General features: G+C 39.8%; 1 protein-coding gene across 2 annotated transcripts in view; it reads right to left on the bottom strand.

Moving 5' to 3' along the window:
- The window catches only part of si:dkey-215k6.1 (transmembrane protein 132D), a 259,302-nt gene that overhangs the window by 70,507 nt on the left and 168,017 nt on the right, over positions 1 to 20,778 (bottom strand). For both annotated transcript variants that reach the window (XM_056375613.1, XM_056375611.1), the window contains one exon: positions 2,038 to 2,233. In XM_056375613.1, coding sequence (XP_056231588.1) covers positions 2,038 to 2,233 — 196 coding nt within the window. The remainder of the gene's footprint in view (positions 1 to 2,037; positions 2,234 to 20,778) is intronic.

The following is a 20,778-nucleotide window of genomic DNA, read 5'->3' as shown; positions in this document are numbered from 1 at the left end:
TGTCCACAATGTCAATGTGTTGCTGAACTGTCCCTACCAAGACATTTTCACCCATCTCAAATGATCTTCCATTTATACCTCCCTTCTGTTTTACTGGTAAGATCTATGCAGCAACCATGAGTTTCGAGATTTGTGAATTTACAAATGAATACACCTAAAGCTCAAGGGTCACACAGGAACTATTGATCTCATTGTACTGTATATATAGTACATTCTGTATATCTTAACTGAAAAAATACATTCAAACCCTTCTGTTGTCATGAATACAGGAGAATTAGATATAGCATTACTCATCCCAGAGCTCCATTCACACTGCCCCCATTTAAAAAGAAAAAAAGGTAGCAAAAATCCAAACAGCACTGCTATTTGAAATGATGGTTTCAAGCTCGCTTTTTCCACTGTGTGCAAAAGACAGGGGGTTGCAGAAGCCCTGAACAAAATTGGGTTTTCTCACCAGGGCTTTGCTGTTTGAAGGAGGGCTATCAGGCCAGATTAGCTCTACCTCAGTGGTAATGGAACAGGGAGCATTTTGAAAAGCAGCATCCTCCTCACTTTTTAGCCCGAGGTTCTTCGTTGCAGCGGTGTCTGTTTAGGGATGTGTCAGTTTTGATCTGGGAATGTTATGAAGTAATGGTGGGGTTTTATCTGATTAGAAATGCTGCAGATTCATGAAGAATTTTAAAGTAATCTTTTCCTTCACTTTATTCTTTTGTAAAGGGTTGTTCTGGTTTACAGTCAGAAAGCTTTAAATTTAACCTCATGGGTTTTCTCCCTCGAGGGAAATCTGGACAGCAAACATTTGCATTTCATAAAAGTTCAGTTTTAATCTTATTTTAGTTAGAAGCTGTTTTATTTTCATATGCTGCAGCCTAGAATTAAACATTTCAAGATTTTTCATGCATTAAGTGTATACATTGCTTTTTTCAGGATTAGTCCATTGTTTGTTGTTTATCATCACGGGGGCTTAATGTTATGGGTATAATATTAGCAGAATGTGCCTTACAACAGTGGTTCTCAAAGTTGGGTTCCCATAACCCCCAGAGGTCCTTCAGGGGGTTCCTGGTGGTCCCCAGCAATAAGGGGAATCATTTATTTTCACTTTAATTCCATCCATAAGTCAAACAATGACAGAATGTGTGACTATTTTGGTCATGGGCTTCAAACACTTTCGATCATAAAACATCTAAAAGCATAAATCTTATCAGATTGGAGTTTTTGGTCTAATTTGTGTCAGTTTAGGGGTCCTTGATGTGAAAGAGTTTGAGAACCCCTCCTTAAAGCACATGCTAGCCATACCTTTCTTAGATAAGTTGCATTATAGTGTTGTTATTGGTAATTTGATTACATCAAATGATTTAGTAGTAAGGAAATAATAACTATATTTCAGGTTTTATTCATTTTGTTGTGCACTAAAAAATTCTTGGTAAGTGATTCTCAAAGTGTCAAAAATGAAGGTTGCGGTTCGGTTATGGAAAGCAGCTTTTTAAGATCTAAAGAGGCATTTATGTTTTTGAGTCTCACCAGGAATGACACCTGCCAGCATGACACATGCACAGGGGACGCATTTGTGCATGAAGGTAGGTGTGTCTGGGAATTTTTGTGCATGATTGCAATTGCAATGTGAGTCTGTGTGTATGAATTTGCATTGCACTTTGGGGTTCTCAGTGTGTGGGTCTGCCCGCATGTTCATATGTGCTGTACCTGCGTGGTTGTGTGTCTATATTTGTGAGGCCACTTGTCATGTTGAAACCCTGTGAGGGCGAGACCTGCTGTGTCTGTGTGACCAGGAGGCTTGTAGCAATGGGAGGGGGTAAACAAGCTGACCTTTACAGCTTTGATCACCCTGGAGGAAGGGGATGGGCTGGGGGTATCAGCAGGAAGGTTAGGAGGAGGAGGAGGAGGAGGAGGAGGAGGAGGAGAAGGATGAGGAAACGAAACGGGGAGAAATGGAGTCTGCTACAGGATAAGAAATGTGCACTGCTGGGCATGTCAGTGTGTATGCTGACAGATATCTGTATCTGTCAAGACGTTCCTTACCTCAGCCAGCGGTACGATGCCCTGTATGTCAGCGTTGCTGATGTAGAGGTGTGAGACTTTCTCTGTTTGCCTGGAAATTGTCTGTGTGCTGGCTGGGTACTCCACGTTCCAGTGTAGAGTCTGGGTTGGCACCAGGTTGATCAAGTTATCCACCTCAAAGTCCAGCTGCATCACCTCATATGACGGGTTTTCCAATCTACAAAAACAGGGAGAAGTTGATAGTAAGATTCTGATATGGTAATTGTCTTTGTAGGATGATTTGTAGGCAACTGATACACAAACACAATACGGATGTTACACACATTTCCTGTGAACACCAAAATTATAATTGGTCTTTTCTGCAAAAACGTCCTCCCTCCTCTCTCATATGCAGGACCAACAGACATTTGTTATTTTGAAATACATTGTAGATGCATTCAGCAATGATTGCTAAATTGCTGACACCTACTGTGCCACAAAATGAAAAGCAAAATGTACAGAAATCTTCCATCTGAGGAAGACAATGGCACAGTAGCTGGCCACATCTTAAGATTGGCAGATAACCCCTTGGAAGTAAAGTGCAGTGTACGATAGCAGTGGCAAACTGGGTCAACACAACTTTCATGTCCACTTATTCTTGATAGAACAATTCTCAGTCACAGATAATGGTAAATGGCCTTAAATTCAGGGGAAAGAAACCCACATGTGATGTGTTGTCATCATCAAAATGTGCCAATGATGTGTGAGTTGAGCAATCAGTGAGTCTACCATCTGTGTAGTGTGTTGTAAATGTAATATCCCAAAACCATTAAAATAATAATATGTAGTTAAAATCTCCATAATCTAACCACTTTTAGATTCTCACTCTCTACCTTGAAAACTAATGCAACTAATGCAAAATATACATCTTCCATCTACTTAATCTCCTTTCCTTCACTTCCACTTCTGTATCTATGTTCTGATTTCCTGCATGCAGAAATTTGTCTGCATGTCATTTTGACAACTTGGATTCCTTCTTCACATCACGACCTCATAACTGTTTAGACTGCCATTACCTGCTTTGCTCCCTGCCTGTCAGACATCCTGATTCTATCTGCTGCTAGTGTGAGCCACCTCCCACTCTATTATTTATCACCACACAAATTGAGACAGCTATGTCATAGTTAGAGTTGGCGCTGTATGTGGAAGTCAAGCCCTCGGTAGCGAAGGACTGTGGTCAGCTTCAGAATGAGTTACCGAATAAATGACTGAAAAAAGTCTACGACAAATTAAAACGTCCACACAAAGCAATAAAATGTTGTGTTTCTGCCACTTCAAGCTGTTGCACACAGAGCAAAAGAAAAACAGCGGGTCTTAAATAAAGAAAAAAGAAAAAAAAAAGAAAAACATTATCTGAAATGTGACATTACATTTTCCCCGGTCAAGATAGCAGTGAAATATACCCACTTACAATTCACAGTGAGTGGAACACAAAAGGTCTCCTGGGTGGGATTTTGGAGATAAACATTCAACACACAGTCGACACGGTTTCACAGCATCAATAAAGGTGCTCTGAACATAATTTAGATACAGTTTAAGGACTGAAAAATCTCTCTATTTTTTAAATAATTCCCTGTAACAGCCTCCGCAGACACACACATACATGCGCACACTAACACACACGCACGCATGCATGCACACACGCAAACATGCACACACACGCACAGCAGCAGCTAGTGGAACATGAATTAGAAAGAGAGTAGGTAAGCAGCTGTAAATTGATTTTTGAGTCGACATTTTACAGCCTGATCTTACAGACACACACACACGTACACACCCACAGATTTATAGGGGTTAAAGGTCATGACAAAGCCAATTGCTGAGGGTCTGTGATATCTGGCGTGTCTCTTTGTGTGTGTGTGTGTGTGTGTGTGTATCGAGGGAGAAGGGACTGAGCGATGTCTTACACAGATAGATTAAGGAGAGAGAACTGATGGGTGTCAGCTCTCCTTGACCTCTTCCACATCCCTCCATCATACTTGCTTTTCTTTGGTCTGTCTCGATTTGTCTGTCCGCCCCTCCGTTTTTTTTTTTTACCAAACCCAACCTGACATCAAATTATAGTCGTCCCTATTTTCAACTTTTAAAAGGTGTGCTCTTATTTTCTTGCTTTTTTCACATGGAAGACTTTCTTACAAATACAAAATAATAGTGAATAATCTCAATTCTATCAGCCCCCAGCCCATCATTAGCTTAGTAAACCAGTGGTTAGCTGGTAGCTTTGATGAATGTGACTGATAAATCCACAACTTTCTATCTTTTTTATCCATCTGCACTTCAAACAGTCATAATTCAGAACAGATCTGTGAGCAGACACAATCGTACAAGCCAGTCATTATGTTCCTAAAATGCACAGGCCTACCTGTGGCTCCGTTTTAATGTCTTTGCTTTATTTCATCCATTACTGGCTGTTAGTGAGCAGTGGCAAGCTGCTCTTTTCTCATGGCACAGAGTAACAGAGAGGGAGCTCCACAGAGAGTCCACTTCATTAAATTCATTACATTTGAAAATGACCCGGTGAACTCAACCAGAGCCTGAAAATACACACAACAAAATGGCCCAACCTGGACCCCAAGTCAATGAGTTGAGCTACGTTTTGAGTTGTAGGTCGCAGGACTTCATCGTACTGTAGCTGTTCATGTCTCATGACATGTCTTCATGTTATAGAACTTATTATTAATGCCACGTTTACGTCACATGGGATGGAAGGTAGAGATGGGAAAGATTCTCACGTTCAGGCAACAGCTCAGGAGCCTTTATGACTGCACTGCACGTTGACAATATAGCAGCATATCCAATAATCCATATCCAAAAGTTTAATTACTCTTGAATGATGGACTTTGGCAAACATGAGGCATTAATGTTTGACTTTCAGGCACTTGTATAACCAACTCTATATTCAACCCTGTCTGCTAAAAATATTATGTTTCAGAGACAGTTAAAAGCAAAAGCAAATATGTTTTGTAGGAAACAAAATCACTGGCTGTATTATGTTCAGAAGCAACATATATTTTTCAATGCCTCAAGTGCTACATTTATTAACAGCAGTGGAGTTGCTCAGAGGAAGTTGTGGTGGATGGTGGGCGTACAAGCGCTCGACTGTCACAGACACACCAAAGACTAGGGTTCACATCAGAGCAACAGAGGTTTAGGCAACAAAAACACTTTGATTAAAGGCCCTATATTTCACACTTTTTCTGTGTTTTATTTAAAGTGTGGATCCATAAGAAGGTATATTTGTGGTTTTAAGCACCAAAAACAATGTCAATGTGGTTTTACATCTCCTCCCTCAGGTTTCTCTCTGGAGCTTGAGTAAAAACAGTTTCGTGAGCCAATCAGAAGAGAGGTTCTGAGCCTCTCTTCTGATTGGCTGACTGTATTCTGAGTGATCAAACAAAAATATAGTAGATTACAGGTAAACACTCAGAGAAACCAAATCCTGCAAGGCTGAATGGTGGGTCCAGGTGAGCGGGGCTTGGGGCACAGCTGAGAGTGGTGACTGCTTTGTTGTGACATCACAAATTTACGCAAGTCCTGACGGCTTGTTTTAAGGCAACGTTAACTCCAATATGACATGAATGCGACATAAAGTATAAGTTAAGTTGTGTTATAAGATAAGTTATAAGTTATGTTTCTACAACAAGTATCACTCTGTTTCTTTTTCACTCCAACCACCCTCTCATCAGTCAAGTCAAGTCCCTGTCCACATGTTTTTTTTTCAGTTGAATTAATGAGAATTCCTTAATTTTTTGGTGAGGTCCACCATGTTGTATGTGTGTGTGTTTGTATGTGTGCACACACCCATCAGTACAACTTGTTGTTTAACCTGAAAGGACACAGTATCAGTAGCCCTATTTCACATTTTCCAGGGAGGAACTTAAAATTCAGCAAAAGTGTAGACACTTACACACAGAGACACAATGCTCTGTCACTCTCACACTCTGCTCCTGTCTCTCTCACACTCACAGACACATGCGCGCAGGCAATGCACAAGCAACACACTTCTCCCTTCTGTTTCACACATACCCACACATTCACACACGTACAAAGAGCCACCCACAAAAATGTTGAGTGTGTTTGGGTGCAGTGTAATCGCTGGAGCTGAAAAAGCAATGTGTCTGCAGTGACAGGTTCACTCAGGTGTTAGCTCCGTCCCAACCACAAGGCTCCAAAACAATATTACACTGTCCTCTAGTGCATACACACATACTCTCAGACATACACACATATTCTCTCACACACACACACACACACACACACACACACACACACACACACACACACACACACACACACACACACACACACACACACACACACACACACACAGATACACACACAAGGACCAGAACATTGTTCCCCAACACTCAAAACCAACCAAACAAAACCACTGCAGAAGTTCACACTTTCTCACCATCTCTCACTGTGTTTTCCTTCAGGCAACGCTGACCTTCAGCTGTTACGGCTGCTATTGACACAGTGATTCAGGTTTACAGTGTTGGTCTGAGTGGGTCAACATGAGTCCTGTGACCTGGTTTTCTGACCCTTTTGCCAACTAGGATTATATGCAGTTAGGACACGGCATAGATTTTCTAAGCATAGGAATTTGATTTTATGTTATGATGTAGAAAAGAGATGCTAGAAAAGAAATAACAGAAGAAGGGAGCAACAGAGAGAGTGTGCATGAGAGGATGCAACCATGTCTCCTAGAAATTATGAATGCATACAACTAAACTGCGACAGCCAATACATTCTGCAGGAAACAAAGTTAGAGCTCTCGATTCACCAGTAGATCTTTGTTACAACCCTCACCTATGGTTATGAGGTTTGGATAGTGACCGAAAGAATGAGATCGCTGATACAAGTGGCTGAAATGGGTTTCCTCCTCAGGGTGGCCGGGCTCGGCTTTAGAGATAGGGTAAGGAGCTCGTCCGGAGGGAGCTCAGAGCAGAGTCGCTGCTCCTTCACGTCAAAAGGAGCCAGTTGAGGTGGTTCGGGCATCTGATTAGGATGCCTCCTGGGCGCCGTCCTTTGGAGTTTCTCTGGAAACGTCCAACTGGGAAGAGACCCTGAGGTAGACCCACAACTTGCTGGAGGGATTACATATGCCACATGCCCTGGGAACTCCTCAACATCCCCCAGGAGGAGGTGGCAAATGTTGCTGGAGAGAGGCACGACTGGAATACCCTGCTTAGCCTGCTGCCACCGCAACCTGACCCCGAATAAGCGGCAGAAAATGGATGGATCACTGGCTGGATTATGTTCAGAGTAATGTTACAGAATAAAGAAATAATTTTGAAGGAAAAAATGTATTTTGATCAGATTCAAATCTGGCAGTTGTAATCTAAATTTGGCTGGAATTCATGTTTTTTAAAATCTCATCATAGCCAAAAATCAAGACATAAATGCAACGCATCCATGACACAGGCAGTGTTTAAAATGTAAGTGCAGCCACAACCACATTAAAACATAGAGTGAACATACAGTAACAGGCTTAGACCTGTGCTTTGAGGGCTGTAGAAAGGCATTCTGGATATCTTTAGAAAATCCGATCTGAGGCGAAAGCGCAAGAGGCAGGATGAAGAAAAGTGGTTACACCACAAAACATAAATTACAGCTATCCATTACAAAACAACTCTTTGAACGCTTCAAGGGTCTACAACATCTGAAGGTGGACTTTTTTCCCCGAGTCACCTGTGTAGCTAGACAATTGATATAGATAGCTTACTACACGGAGAGAAAGTCAGATACACATCTTTTTGATAGTGAATGTTTCGCTGCCTGGGGAGGCTGGACTGGTTTAGCCTATAAACCAAGATAAAAAGATATACTCCTGGCAGCAATGAGTGTCTTGCGAGACATGCTGGCTGGACTCATTTCTTACACTCATGTGTAACTGGTTTGGCCCTTCTGGAGTCTCAGAGCTGATTAGCAGAGATGATTGACTTTTTTTTTCTCTGTTTATCTATTTAGCCATCAATTAAATGATTTGGTTTCCAGGCCGGGTCAACTGAGATAAAATGCTGTTTGCAGCTTCACTGATTCACTTCTTTGCTTAGTCACCTTTCTGTTTTATTGTCTGTCTGTCTCTTTGCCTGGATTTTAAGCCATGATAGTGGTGTGACTCTGAGGAATGCAATGATGGTCGTCAGTCCAACAGCTTTATACAGACTGAAACATCCACACATTTTATACACTATTTGATTGATTGCCATGATTTGTTAACCTATATTCATGGCCCCCAGAGGATGAATCTTCCTGAATTTTCTGACTTAGCATGCTGACGTGAACCTTTGGCTCAAAGCACCTCTGTTTGCTGTGAGTACAGCCTCACAGAACTATGACCACAGCTGTAGAAAAGAAGACAGGCACGAAGAGACAGGGAAACATTGAACAGTAAAAGAAATCATGATACAAATGTATGCACATATAAAGAGAAACTTATGAATTCACTGGCTTTGCTTTTAGTCTTATATTCTCTCTCTCTCTGTGCATTTGTGTGTCTGTGTGTGTGTGTGTGTGTGTGTGTATCAATCATTTGTTACATGAGCATTGACCCAGGGGACAGCACAAGGCACACACACACACACACACACACACACACACAAACACACCCAGAGACACTAGCCTTGTCATAGAAGCAGACACGCAGTCAAGGACCCCTCCATCTCTCTTTCATTGCTTTAATAACAGACACACATAGTGTTTGAACTGTTTCTTACACACACACACACACACACACACACACACACACACACACACACACACACACACACACACACACACACACACACACACACACACACACACACACACACACACACACACACACACACACCATTGCTTGACTGATTAAGTCAACTCTCACAGTTAACTAGTTTCATTGCAGCACCCAGTGTATTCCACATACACACACACACACACACCAGATTATCACCAGAGCATGTGATTTGAAAGTGAAACTGATTAGATTGACTTTCTGGAGAGAGAGATTTTGCTCCAGTTTTCCCTTTGGAGTTTGAATTTAAATGTTGCAATATTCATCAGTAAGTATAAATTATATTTGAAATAAAGATGAGTGAGATGGTTGGTTATGAAGAATTCCACTTTTCTCCAAAACTTATATTGTGTTCAGGGGAGTTCAGCTCCCCGTGGCTCCTCTGTAATTCAAACCCTGTAGCTGACCTCTCACTGCGCTGTCCTCCTGAGGAGAAACAGGCGGTAGTTAAAAGTAAATCTTTCTTTATGTCACCCTCAAAAACACACACACACATACGCACACGATCCTTAAACATACACAAACACACACACATACACACAGTGTAGCAAGTGCAGTGAGGACACGTTGTCTTATCAAAGTGTACTGTAGGAAAGTGGTGGTCTCGGGGGAAATTCAAAGGACAATAGAGAACAAAAACACACACACACGCACGCACACGCACGCACACGCACGCACGCACGCACGCACGCACGCACGCACGCACACACACACACACACACACACACACACACACACACACATATACAGACATGCACCGCTGGCAAGAAGAAACATCCCCTGGGAGAATACAAGGTAGGAAAGAAAGGATGGAAAAGGGAGGAGAACAAGAAAAAAGGTGAAGGAACAATTTTTCTCTTTTTGCTCAGAGGAAGTTGTCACTTACAGCATTTCCCCTCAGCACCTGCACAGCCAGTAGCTGACAGCAGGTGTGTGTGTATGAGCGTTACACAGAGAGAGACACAGGGATTTAACAGAGAAATACCTGATACACTACTTCAAAATAGATAGATAGATAGATAGATAGATAGATAGATAGATAGATAGATAGATGGGTAGATGGGTAGATAGATAGATAGATAGATAGATGGAATTTGAAGACAGGTAGAAAGCATAAAGATAAGTTACAAAGAGAGACAGAGATTGAAAGCATCACATGGAAACTCTTACACCCACCCACACACACACACACACACACACACACACACACACACACAACCACACACGCACACACCCACACACACACACACACAGCTGTCAGCGACGTGTTAGCTGCAACAGAAAGACAGAAGTAAAGGCAAGACGATGCCAGGCGGAACCACAGGCCGACAACACACTGTCACAGCCATCACCTACCTTCACCTTCACTCTGTGTGTGTGTGTTTGTGTGTGACTGAGAGTGTGTATGTATGTATGTGTGTGTGCATGTGTGCGTGTGCTGGACGCAGAGATGCAACGCACCGTCGCAAACAATCCCTGTCAGTTTGGCTTAAGACAACCCCCGAACCGTGTGTGTGTGAGTGTGCGCATTTTGTGTGTGCCCCCCCCCCCGGCCAGTCTGTCAGCCATTCACAGTTAAAGGTGTAATATGAAACTTTTTAACATTAAATTTTCTAAAAACATCTAGACCATGTGACATATTTTGTTGAGTTGTTTACTTTCATGATCCCAAATGTTTCCAGTAATTTTCAAACCTAAAAAAATCCTATCATGATAACAGTCACCTGTCAATGTTTGCCAATAGTGGTCAAATTTGGCCATTTTTCAGGCACATTTTTTCCATTCCCTTTTTAGATTTTGGTTGTTTTTAACTATGTATTTTAACCAGATGAAGGATTTTAGACATTGGACGTCTGGATCTTGACTTATCAGAGAAACAAGCTGAGCAAACGTTAGCAGCAGTTCTGAACAGCTTCAGAAAAACACACAGTTTTAAGGTCAAACTGCTTTATTCAGTGTTTTTACTGGATTTAATCACCTGGTCCACTTGTTTTTGCAGAGCAGGACACCTCTATGGATAATTCGGCTCATCCAAGCGATTGACACTAATCCCAATCAGGAGAAGCCGACTGCAATGACTGCAATGACTGCAATGCTGGTGAAGAAAACCCAGTAACTAAACTCAGTCTTTTGATGTTGTTTTGACCGACAGACCCCATAGCGGAAGGAAATTAAATATTGTGCATTTCATTTCAACACCTCAATGTGCACTTGGTTGCACACACGCGAACATCCATTCATCCAACACGTACCCACTGTGTCTTTTTAACCCGGTTTAGCTTGTACGGACCCTATAGTGTGAAGGGAAATGGGGAAAAAAAGATGATTGAGAGAGAGAGAAGGAAATCAGGTTCTATTTAAAATCTCTACAAGCACAGTGCGTTGGATTTATCCACATTATAAGAGAGTAAGGTGCTAAATACTTCAGAACTGGTCTTGTTGATGCAGCATATGAAGGAACATGTACAGTACATGTTATCAGTAGCAGGCAACTTCAGCTAAAGTAGCAAAAATAGGCTATTGTGTTTTAGTCTATTTTACTTTGGCGAACTGTTGATCTACTTTTTATATAGTTTCTCATGTTTCTTTTCTCTCTCTGCGATACGTTTGCTTCAGATCAAATGCCATGATTTTAAATATGCCAATATATACCATAATTAATGAACAGATGAAAGAGCAATACGGTTGGCTTGATGAGACACTTTAATAACAGGCGTTCTTGCATTTATAAAATTCCAGTCAAATGTGATAAAAATGTCCCTCGTTAATTGCGTAATGGTCAACTGTGTTAATGACAGATTGAATGATATTTTAGCAGCTTTTGTGCAGTTTAAAACACTGCTGTCATACACGACCCTCGGCACACAAACTCACATTGAGGCAAATAAGCACTTTCAAGATATGAAAAAAAGCATTTCCACATAGATGTACACTGTGTAAAACGTATGTTCAAACCGGCTGATATTTCAGTTCCAGCTGTGACCCCCACTGAGTAACCAGAACACACGCACACACAACATAAAATATGGATGAAATTGAGAAATGCATCATGTTAACCAGCTCTGAGATAATAGACTGACAAAAACAGACCCATACAGAAAAAACTCACTCTCTCTCACTTATTATTATTATTTTTTTTACTTTGCACAGTAGAGACTAGGCATTATATGCAAACAACGTAATTCATTCTCACACAGAGACACACACAGTAATGCCGACACAGGAACACAAAATGTGAAAACACAAATATAGTTACAACTTGCATGGAGACCAAATTGGCTGGAGCTATAATTTACACACTGAGACATGGGCCTAGACAAACAGCACACAGGCTTGGTGCAACAATTCAACTTCAATTTAATTCAGTTTTGAAAAGATAATAGTGTTGTACCAGGCTCCCCTTCAGCTGTATTGGCCACGTGTGAGCCAAATTGACAACATTTTACAAATGACATGAATGTAAATGAGAGTTTCTCAGTTTTGATTTTCCTCCTCACACATTTTTTAATTTTTTTTTTATCAACACTGACTTCAAAGCAAACACACACAAGGCAAGTGAATCCATGTGTGTGTGTGTGTGTGTGTGTGTGTGTGTGTGTGTGTGTGTGTGTGTGTGTGCTGTCAAGAATACAGTCAGGTTGTCACTGAGAGGACAGAGGGGACCCTGGGGGAATGAGTTTGCAGAAACAAAGGCAACACACACTGACTCATACACACACACTTACACACACCAACATACATATTGCTCTGTTTGCACATACAAGCTGAAACACACGGCTTGCTTCACGCCAAACTTCAAATTGTTTTGACACGGTAAGCACCTATCCATACACCACAGTCCTGTTATGCGCTAATTATTAAAACGTGTGCATGTGACACACCAACACATGCTCTCAAGGTGAGACTTAAGAGGATGTAAGAGGACAGATCAATAGTTCTCAGCGGTTAAAGAGAGACACACTGACACAAACATAGTGTAGTCTTGCTTGTTACAACCTCTCTTTCTCTCTCTCTCTCTCTCTCTGTGTTTAATGTCCTGGTTTCAGTCTTAGAAAGTAAGTACATTTACTGAAGTGGTGTACTGAAGTACAGATCTCAGGTACTTTCTTTCAGTTTCAGTTCTGCGCAATTTTATACTTCGACTTCACGACATTTTTACTACATTTGTAGTTTTTGTCTTCTATTACACTTTAGGGTTAAACTACGAATTAGATTTTTTTTTTCCTCTGAAGTCTGATGTATGTTGTTTGACACTGGCTTGACACTCAGTTTTTTTTAGTTAATATTGCACTCAAATTTTTTTGTACTCTGTTAGATTTATCTCATGACTTTAGGGAATTAAATTTCACACTTGAATACAGTACATATTAAACAAAAGGCAAAATGCTTCGCACCACCCAGTCCTATCTCTAATTTTTTATCAGCTATTATGTTTCAGAGGAAGCTTTAAGCACACTCAATATACTGTAGATGTACAATGTTGTCTGTCAGTGTAATTAATGTGTTTTCCTTACCTCCACTCCTGGCAACTTAATGACTTTATGAGTATGTTTAATCAACTCAAAGCACTTAGTTTAGGTTAGGGAAGAATGATCTTGATATAATGTATTAATATTAAAAAAAAAAACACAAGCCACACGTTCTTATTACTAAACTAAATATAAAGTAATAATGTTGGACAAGGATGTAAAACCAGGTCTCTGGTGTTGGATGTTTTGTGCTTTGTGTAGCTGTTATGTTACTCATCCACCTGGCTCTGAGTCCTGATGACTCCTGGTTAGAAGAACAAGGTCACCTGAAGTGGAGAAAAAAGAACTGGAGAAAAAAAAATTGTCAAAGTAAATTATAAGTATTTCATTTATTTTGTGTGAAATAGGGTTGAGTGGTGTATTTCTAAAAGTAAATTATAAAAATGTTGCAACCTTGTATATTTTGATAAAATATTATAAATATACAGTATATTTCTATAAAATAAAAAAAGATTGCACATAATCAAACACTTTCCTAACACACATTTATTAAAATAAAATTCTATGCATGTCACTACTTGTAATCTATTCTTTACATTGTGGAATTGAACGCTCCAATTTTGCCACTCCCATGTGAGTGTGTTTGTGAAAGAGAAAGGGGGGAGTTATTGAGTCTCCCACTCTTTGCTTGGTAATATTTATATGTATTTTTGTCTTTGCATGTGGTTGTATAGGTGTGCACCTCTGTATGTCTCCATTTTCTATCCTTTGTTGAGATGATGTTTCTCTGAGTCTTTTATTTCTCTGTGTCTTGTTGCTATTCCTCTCTCTCTCTCTCTCTCCCCCCATCTTTTGCTTTTGGATGTTGTACTCTGTGCATGCACACAGTGTTCCTCTCACACACAGAAACAGCTATGGCAGGGTGATAAGTAATGGGCTATTTCTTTGGCATAGTGGTTGTCTGATTGCACATAGGCCCTTCTACGACATGCACAGACCCCCTATCGGGCACCAATAAACACATACACTGACACGGACCGAGGCCATCTCTTATTCTTGTTTGTTCTTTCTTGTTCATACCTACCCCCCACCTTGGCAACCAAATAGTCTGCCTTCTCTCTGTTGAACATACACAGACAGACACGTACACATATACTGCACACACACTATCATTCTGTGACGTTGCCACACACTCTCTCTTTCTATCACAGACACACGAGGGGACAAACATAGACCCCCCACCTCGAGCTACACCAATATGCAACATGCAAATGCTTTTAAGAGAGGATCAGCGAAGGGACATGAGTGTGTGTCTCCACCTGTTTGTGTATGTGTATGCATACTTAAATGGTCTCCAAGGTGTCATGTTTTATCTTTCTTAGTTTTCCAGAATTTATTTATTTTAATGCTTTGTGTTTTTTAGGGGCATGCAGCAGACAGAGTTAGGGATGGTGAGATGGGATCATTTAGCTTCAAGATGGTGATGACATTTTTTTCTAATTACTTACATCTTGGGCTCAAATTGTGGCTCACTCAAAATCTTGGATAAAATAATGACAACAAACCAGCTTGTCAAGGGAAGTTTCAGTAAAATGGAAAGTTGATAGTTCAAATCTAAATAACACTGTGAAACAGCTGTGATACAGACTTAGATGATTCATCGCTATTTAAACATGATTTGACCATTTACCCATAGTTGGTTGACATTTGGTTTGTCTGTCAGTTGGAGACTCACATACCATAACAAGTAAAATATAAATGTTTTAATTAACTGGATGTACGGTTAACTGACGGACACAAAGATGCTAGAGATTACATACAATAATTTTAGTGGCCTTTAGTTAGTGGATTAGTTAAACACATCTTTACATTTGTAATAAAGTAAAAAAAAAGAAACACAAACGGTACTGCTTCTTTGAAAATATAGGTATATATTGATTTGTGTGATTTTTTAAAGAGGATTTTGAAAAGACATTTAAAAGACTAATGTCTGACACCCCCTCACGATAAGATTCTCACACTATAAGATTTTTTTAAATAAAATATTATTATTATTATTATTATTATTATCATTGTTAGTATTAAATAAAATTAGGAACTCAACACTCTAATTATCATGATCTGCCCTGCCCTGAAATGAATGTTTGGAGTTTGTATTTATGATTTCCTGTTTTATTTTGAAATTATTTTCTTTGTGTCCAGTTACTCTTGCTTCCCATATGTATTTAATGCCAGCCTTACACCAAACGACTCACATTCTTGCACCTCCTCGGGCTTGCCTCGACGCTTATCAACTCAATTGGCTGCTTCCTGTTTGCTGCTGGAGAAAGCGTCATTGAACGTCACTATTTGCATTATTCCGACATTGGAAATTTGTCTGTGACAGTAAATTCGCTTGAAGTTGTTTATTGTAAGGCTGGCATTACTCACCTTTGACTGGAAAGCCATATCTCAATATAAAAAGTATTGTGAGTGTTTCTGTGAATGCATGACGGCAACAATGAATTATTTACAATTTGTACCCCCACTGTGCTCTTTGTCTCACTTTAAACATTCAAACACATGAAAAGCCTCTGGGACAAAAAAAAAAAAGAAAAGCTAAGAGTCTGACGGAGGAGATGAGAGGAGAGGAGAAGGAAAGAGAGATATCCGAAGACAAATGAGAAGATGATAACACAGAGAGGAAGAGATAAGATGGAAGGAGAAAGAGAGGGACAAATACAGAGAGAAGCAAAGAGGACAGAGACAGAATATGAGAGACATAAAAGTAAATGAAAGAAAGTCCATTAGGACTGTTCTGGTTTGTCTAATTGCGGCAAAATAACAAGATATGAATTATCATCTTGATGAGATACAGATGATGCACCGTTAACAAGTGAATTCCCGCCGTTCATTTCCACACATCTCTGAAGATCTCATTAACTCACACATCTCCTCCCACTCAGTTACCTCACATAACCCCGATTCCTGAAAGCAAGGATCTTAAACCTTGATAAAATGACAGATTGTTGCTTGGTATCTTTAAAAAGGATTTTCATATGACAGAAAAAAAAAAAAAAGAAAAAAAAAAGATGACATTTTACAGCAAAGTCTTGCCTCCATAAAGATGCTGTGAGGCATGCAAGGCACTGGTGAATTATAGGTTAAGTTTGCTTCAGTATTGAAACGTAAAGACAAAAAAAAAAAAAAAGAAAAAAAAAAGAGTGGAAAAAACCTTATGCTATAAGAAAAAGAAACCTGAAGAGCGTCATGTTCTGCAGGCAAAATAAATTTCAAAAAGGGGGAAAAGGAAGAAGGGATAAAAAAAAAAAACACTGCAGAATTACTGGACCACAAAAACACTTTGCTTTTTCCCTCATACACCATAATGTACTAAAACTCTGCTTCCTGACCACTTATAATAACCTTTTCTTTTTGAGCTGATAATTCCAGTATAGTCTTCTGTCATTACACGTAATCATCAGTCCACCATGTGAGAGCAAGGACTGATAAACTGTTGCTGTTCGAACAGCAAGACAACCTTTCAAAACACAGAGGAAAGGCTGGGAGGTTTCTTGCTTTGTGTTATTAAAGATATTAGGCTTGGCTTGTTGCTGGTGAGAGAAGAAAACAGGTTCTGGTCCCTCTAAAGTAGGTGAAAAATGAAATGGATTTTAGAACATAACACATAACTTTTCTGTTTTCACCCGAATTTAGTCACAGTTGGGCAAAACTTTTAGTATTTTTTTTCTTCCTCTGGGAGTAAAAGAAAGGCTGTCTCATAAGAAACAAAAACTAAATCCACCTTCACCAATCTCACACACACATGTAGACACACACACACACACACACACACACACACACACGCACACACACCGTATCGATCTGTGGGGTCTATGTGAAAAATCTGGTGCAAAAGCAGAGTGACAGCTCCCAACACCACAAACAAACACACACGTTTCAAATCCAAAAACCTGCACAAGTGCATTCACACATGTAACATTTGACGCCATCGCCCCGACCTCCATCTCAACTTTATAACCTGTCTCGCTTTTTCTTGCTCTCTCTCTCACACATACACACAGGCAGACAGACAGGCAGACAGACACACACACACACACACACACACACACACACACACACACACACACACACACTCTTAACCTTTCCTCAGTGTCTGTAATCAGATATTGATTTAATGCAGCACTAGGTATCACATCCATCTCTGCTTTTCTCCATCCTCCCTGAGATTTCGGTGCTTTTATGATATTTGTCCGGGGAGGCAAAGACATGCCTTTTGAGATATGGGCTACCTGGCCCTGTCGGGATAAAAATGAGATTTCTTTCTTTAATTTATTTGAGCAAAGACCATTTCTCTTGGAGAAAAAAACATATTCCTATAGGCTTTATAGCAAGGTGAGCAAGGATCCAGACCATTGTACTTTTGGACTATTATCATGGTATTTCTTCCCTGCACACTGAAGGAAGATTGACCATACATTATCCTAATTGTGTTGCCATGGTTGTGAAATAGAAGATGCACTGATACATTTGTTGTGGTACTTTCCTCTTGTTAAGCAGTCTTTTTCATATAGTATGTCTATTTGATATAGATATCAAACCTTGTCTGATAACTTGCATATTAGGTGTGAAAATGGCCATTGAGCAACCAAAAATGGTACAAATAATTATAGCACTGACCTTCCCATCAGCCAAACTGATTACTTTAATGAACTGGAAACAATAGAAACCAAACTGTTTCAGTATGGAGAACTGGCGTAAGGATTTTATGGACTTGTTATTAATGGAGGATACACCTGATGGGCTTGATGGACCCTGACCTTTATTAGATCCTGCCATGAGAAAGTTTAAGCAAATTTTGTAATACTGAATCTCACTTGTTATGTTCCCCTTTTATTTATTATTTAATTAGTTAATATAAAAAATGTAAATTTTGTCCTGTGGTCATTGTAATTTTTTTCTCTGTTATTAATAATTAGCATATAAAAGGCCACGTATTGTAATCTCACAAACTGATATTTCCATGTCTTTTTGGATAATAACGCAGGTCTAGGTTCCATATTAATACTATGAAAGTATCATACACAAAAATACACACAGCCTGTATTCAGAACTGTGCCTTAAAACAAGCCATCAGGACTTTTTAGCTTTGTAACTTTGTGAGGTCACAACAAAGCAGTGACCGCTCTCAGCCATGTCCCAAGCCCTGTCCACGTGGACCCCCCATCCAACCTTGCAGGATTTAGTTTCTTTGAGTGTTTACCTGAAATCTGCTATATATCTATTAGATCACTCAGAAAACAGTCAGCCAATCTGAAGAGAGGCTGGGAGCCTCTTCTCTGATTGGCTGACTGACCTGTTGTTGCTAGTGCTCCAGAGAGAAGCCTGAGAGAAGAGATATAAAACCACTCTGAGATGGGTTTTGGTTCTTAAAAGCACAACTATATCTTCTTATGGATCAAAACTTCAAATAAAACACAGGAAAAGTGTAAGCGTTGATTTGATACCTTTTTCTTTTGATTTACTTTATCTGGGGAAATCATACTCAGCTAAAAAAACAACACACTCAGAGCAACGTCTATGTTTTGCCATTTTCTTCAGTGTGTGTGATGGGAGAATTGTTAAACAAAAGCACAACAATTACCATCATTATGGTAACATTTATTTACTATCGCCTCAAACTAAAACTGCTACTGGGGGGATTCCCGCTAGCTCCTTTGACGAAGTTGCACACCATGTACCTGCGACTGACTGTGGAAACAAAATGGAAATTTAGACATTTTAGCACAGTGGTGTGTTTTTATAAAGAGCAGTAATCCACTCCACACTGTGATTTACACTGAGGTAGAAGAGCCAAGAGGGTTTTAACTAATCTGCGTCTTGTGGCTTTTTGCTTGAATAGGACTCAACTCCCACAGTGAACATTAACCATGGCATATGCAAAATAGCCTGCACAAAGTCTGTTTTTTTTTTTTTTTTTAATTTGTTTGTAATGGTACCAAATGAAACATGGGCATGACTACAAACTTTCCTCCAGTGGCCTTCCTACTGTTTAATGACCAGTTATGTTTCCTTATTATGTTCCCTACACTTTGGAAAAGAAATCTATAACAATCTGTGTGTGGAAATAAAGAATCTAATTTATTTTATATGTTGGGGGGGGGGGGATCAATTACTCTGGCTGATGTTACAGTGTTGCATAAAGTAAACAAAAAGCAAGAAAATGAACTGGAAAGGCAGGGAGAGGGAAATACACCAAAGATGAAAGAAAGAATAATGGGAGAGGAAAGAAACTCTGAGACATGAAGAAAAAAAACTAAATAATAAAGACACAAAATAAAAGAACGGTTGAAGAAAGACATTTAGCATCGTTTGATTACCAAAAAGACACATACTGTGTGAAATTCTGGCAAATTAAAAGAGTAGTAAAGACTTTGATGTTTAATGTTCTTTAATGAAACATATCACAGCTAAACAGAGGAGTAAGTAGCTAAACCAGGATGTACTTTGCTCGCTGTGGTGCACTGACTGGCCAGGAGCACTCTGCTCGAATACTACAGCAGAAACTGACTGACTACCTCACACACCCCTGTGTTCGGAGTTGCAGACAGATGCAGGGAGGCAGATAGAAGAGGAAACGCTGGGCAGAGAAGGGTGAGTGGACACACGAAGGAATGCAAGAGACTGAGCAGAAGTGAGAAATTACAAATCTAAATCAATGTCACGTTGTGAAAGTGTGATGTTGTTACACTCCTGATTTTATTGCAGCAACAGAGGAGAAGTGAGTGGTAAAACATTCTACACTGAGCTGCACAACAGCAAAAATTTGGGGATTTGTAGGATCTATTCGAAAACCATGTGCATATAATGTATATGTGCAACATAAAATACACATTCACCAACTGCATACATATCTATAAACTTAAAGGAAACACAAAGGGGGATAGAAAGGAGAGAAAAAAAATTCTCTAAACTTTCATTAAAATGGAATAAAAAAAATTCTACAAGCAACTTGCATGCGCACTGCAACTGTTTTCCTCCTTTGAAGTGTTGCACTTGTGTCAGAAGAAATGATAAGGAGGGATTATGCCATACTGTATCTGTACATGTGTATGTGTCTAGCGTCTGTAGGTTGGATGATGAACACACACACACACACACACACACACACACACGCGCACACAAACTGGTGAGTGTGTTTAGGGGACCTTCTTTGTGTTGTCACTGCTGTAAATGTGTCTTCTTGTGTCTCCGTCTCCACAGTGAACTCATTCTCATTGTTTTTATCATAACTTTTTTATTGTTTTGGCTTCAGAATGGAATGAATCAATCCCTGGCTTTACACTGTGTGATGGATTTCTGCACACCCACACACACCCACACACACACACACACACACACACACACAAACACACACACAGACTCTGCAAGAAAAAAAAAAGAAAAAAAAAAAGGAGAAAGAATGAATTATTAATC

This window comes from Seriola aureovittata, chromosome 5 (assembly GCF_021018895.1).
Source record: "Seriola aureovittata isolate HTS-2021-v1 ecotype China chromosome 5, ASM2101889v1, whole genome shotgun sequence".
NCBI lineage: Eukaryota > Metazoa > Chordata > Actinopteri > Carangiformes > Carangidae > Seriola > Seriola aureovittata.
This window is presented reverse-complemented; position numbering and strand designations above follow the sequence as displayed.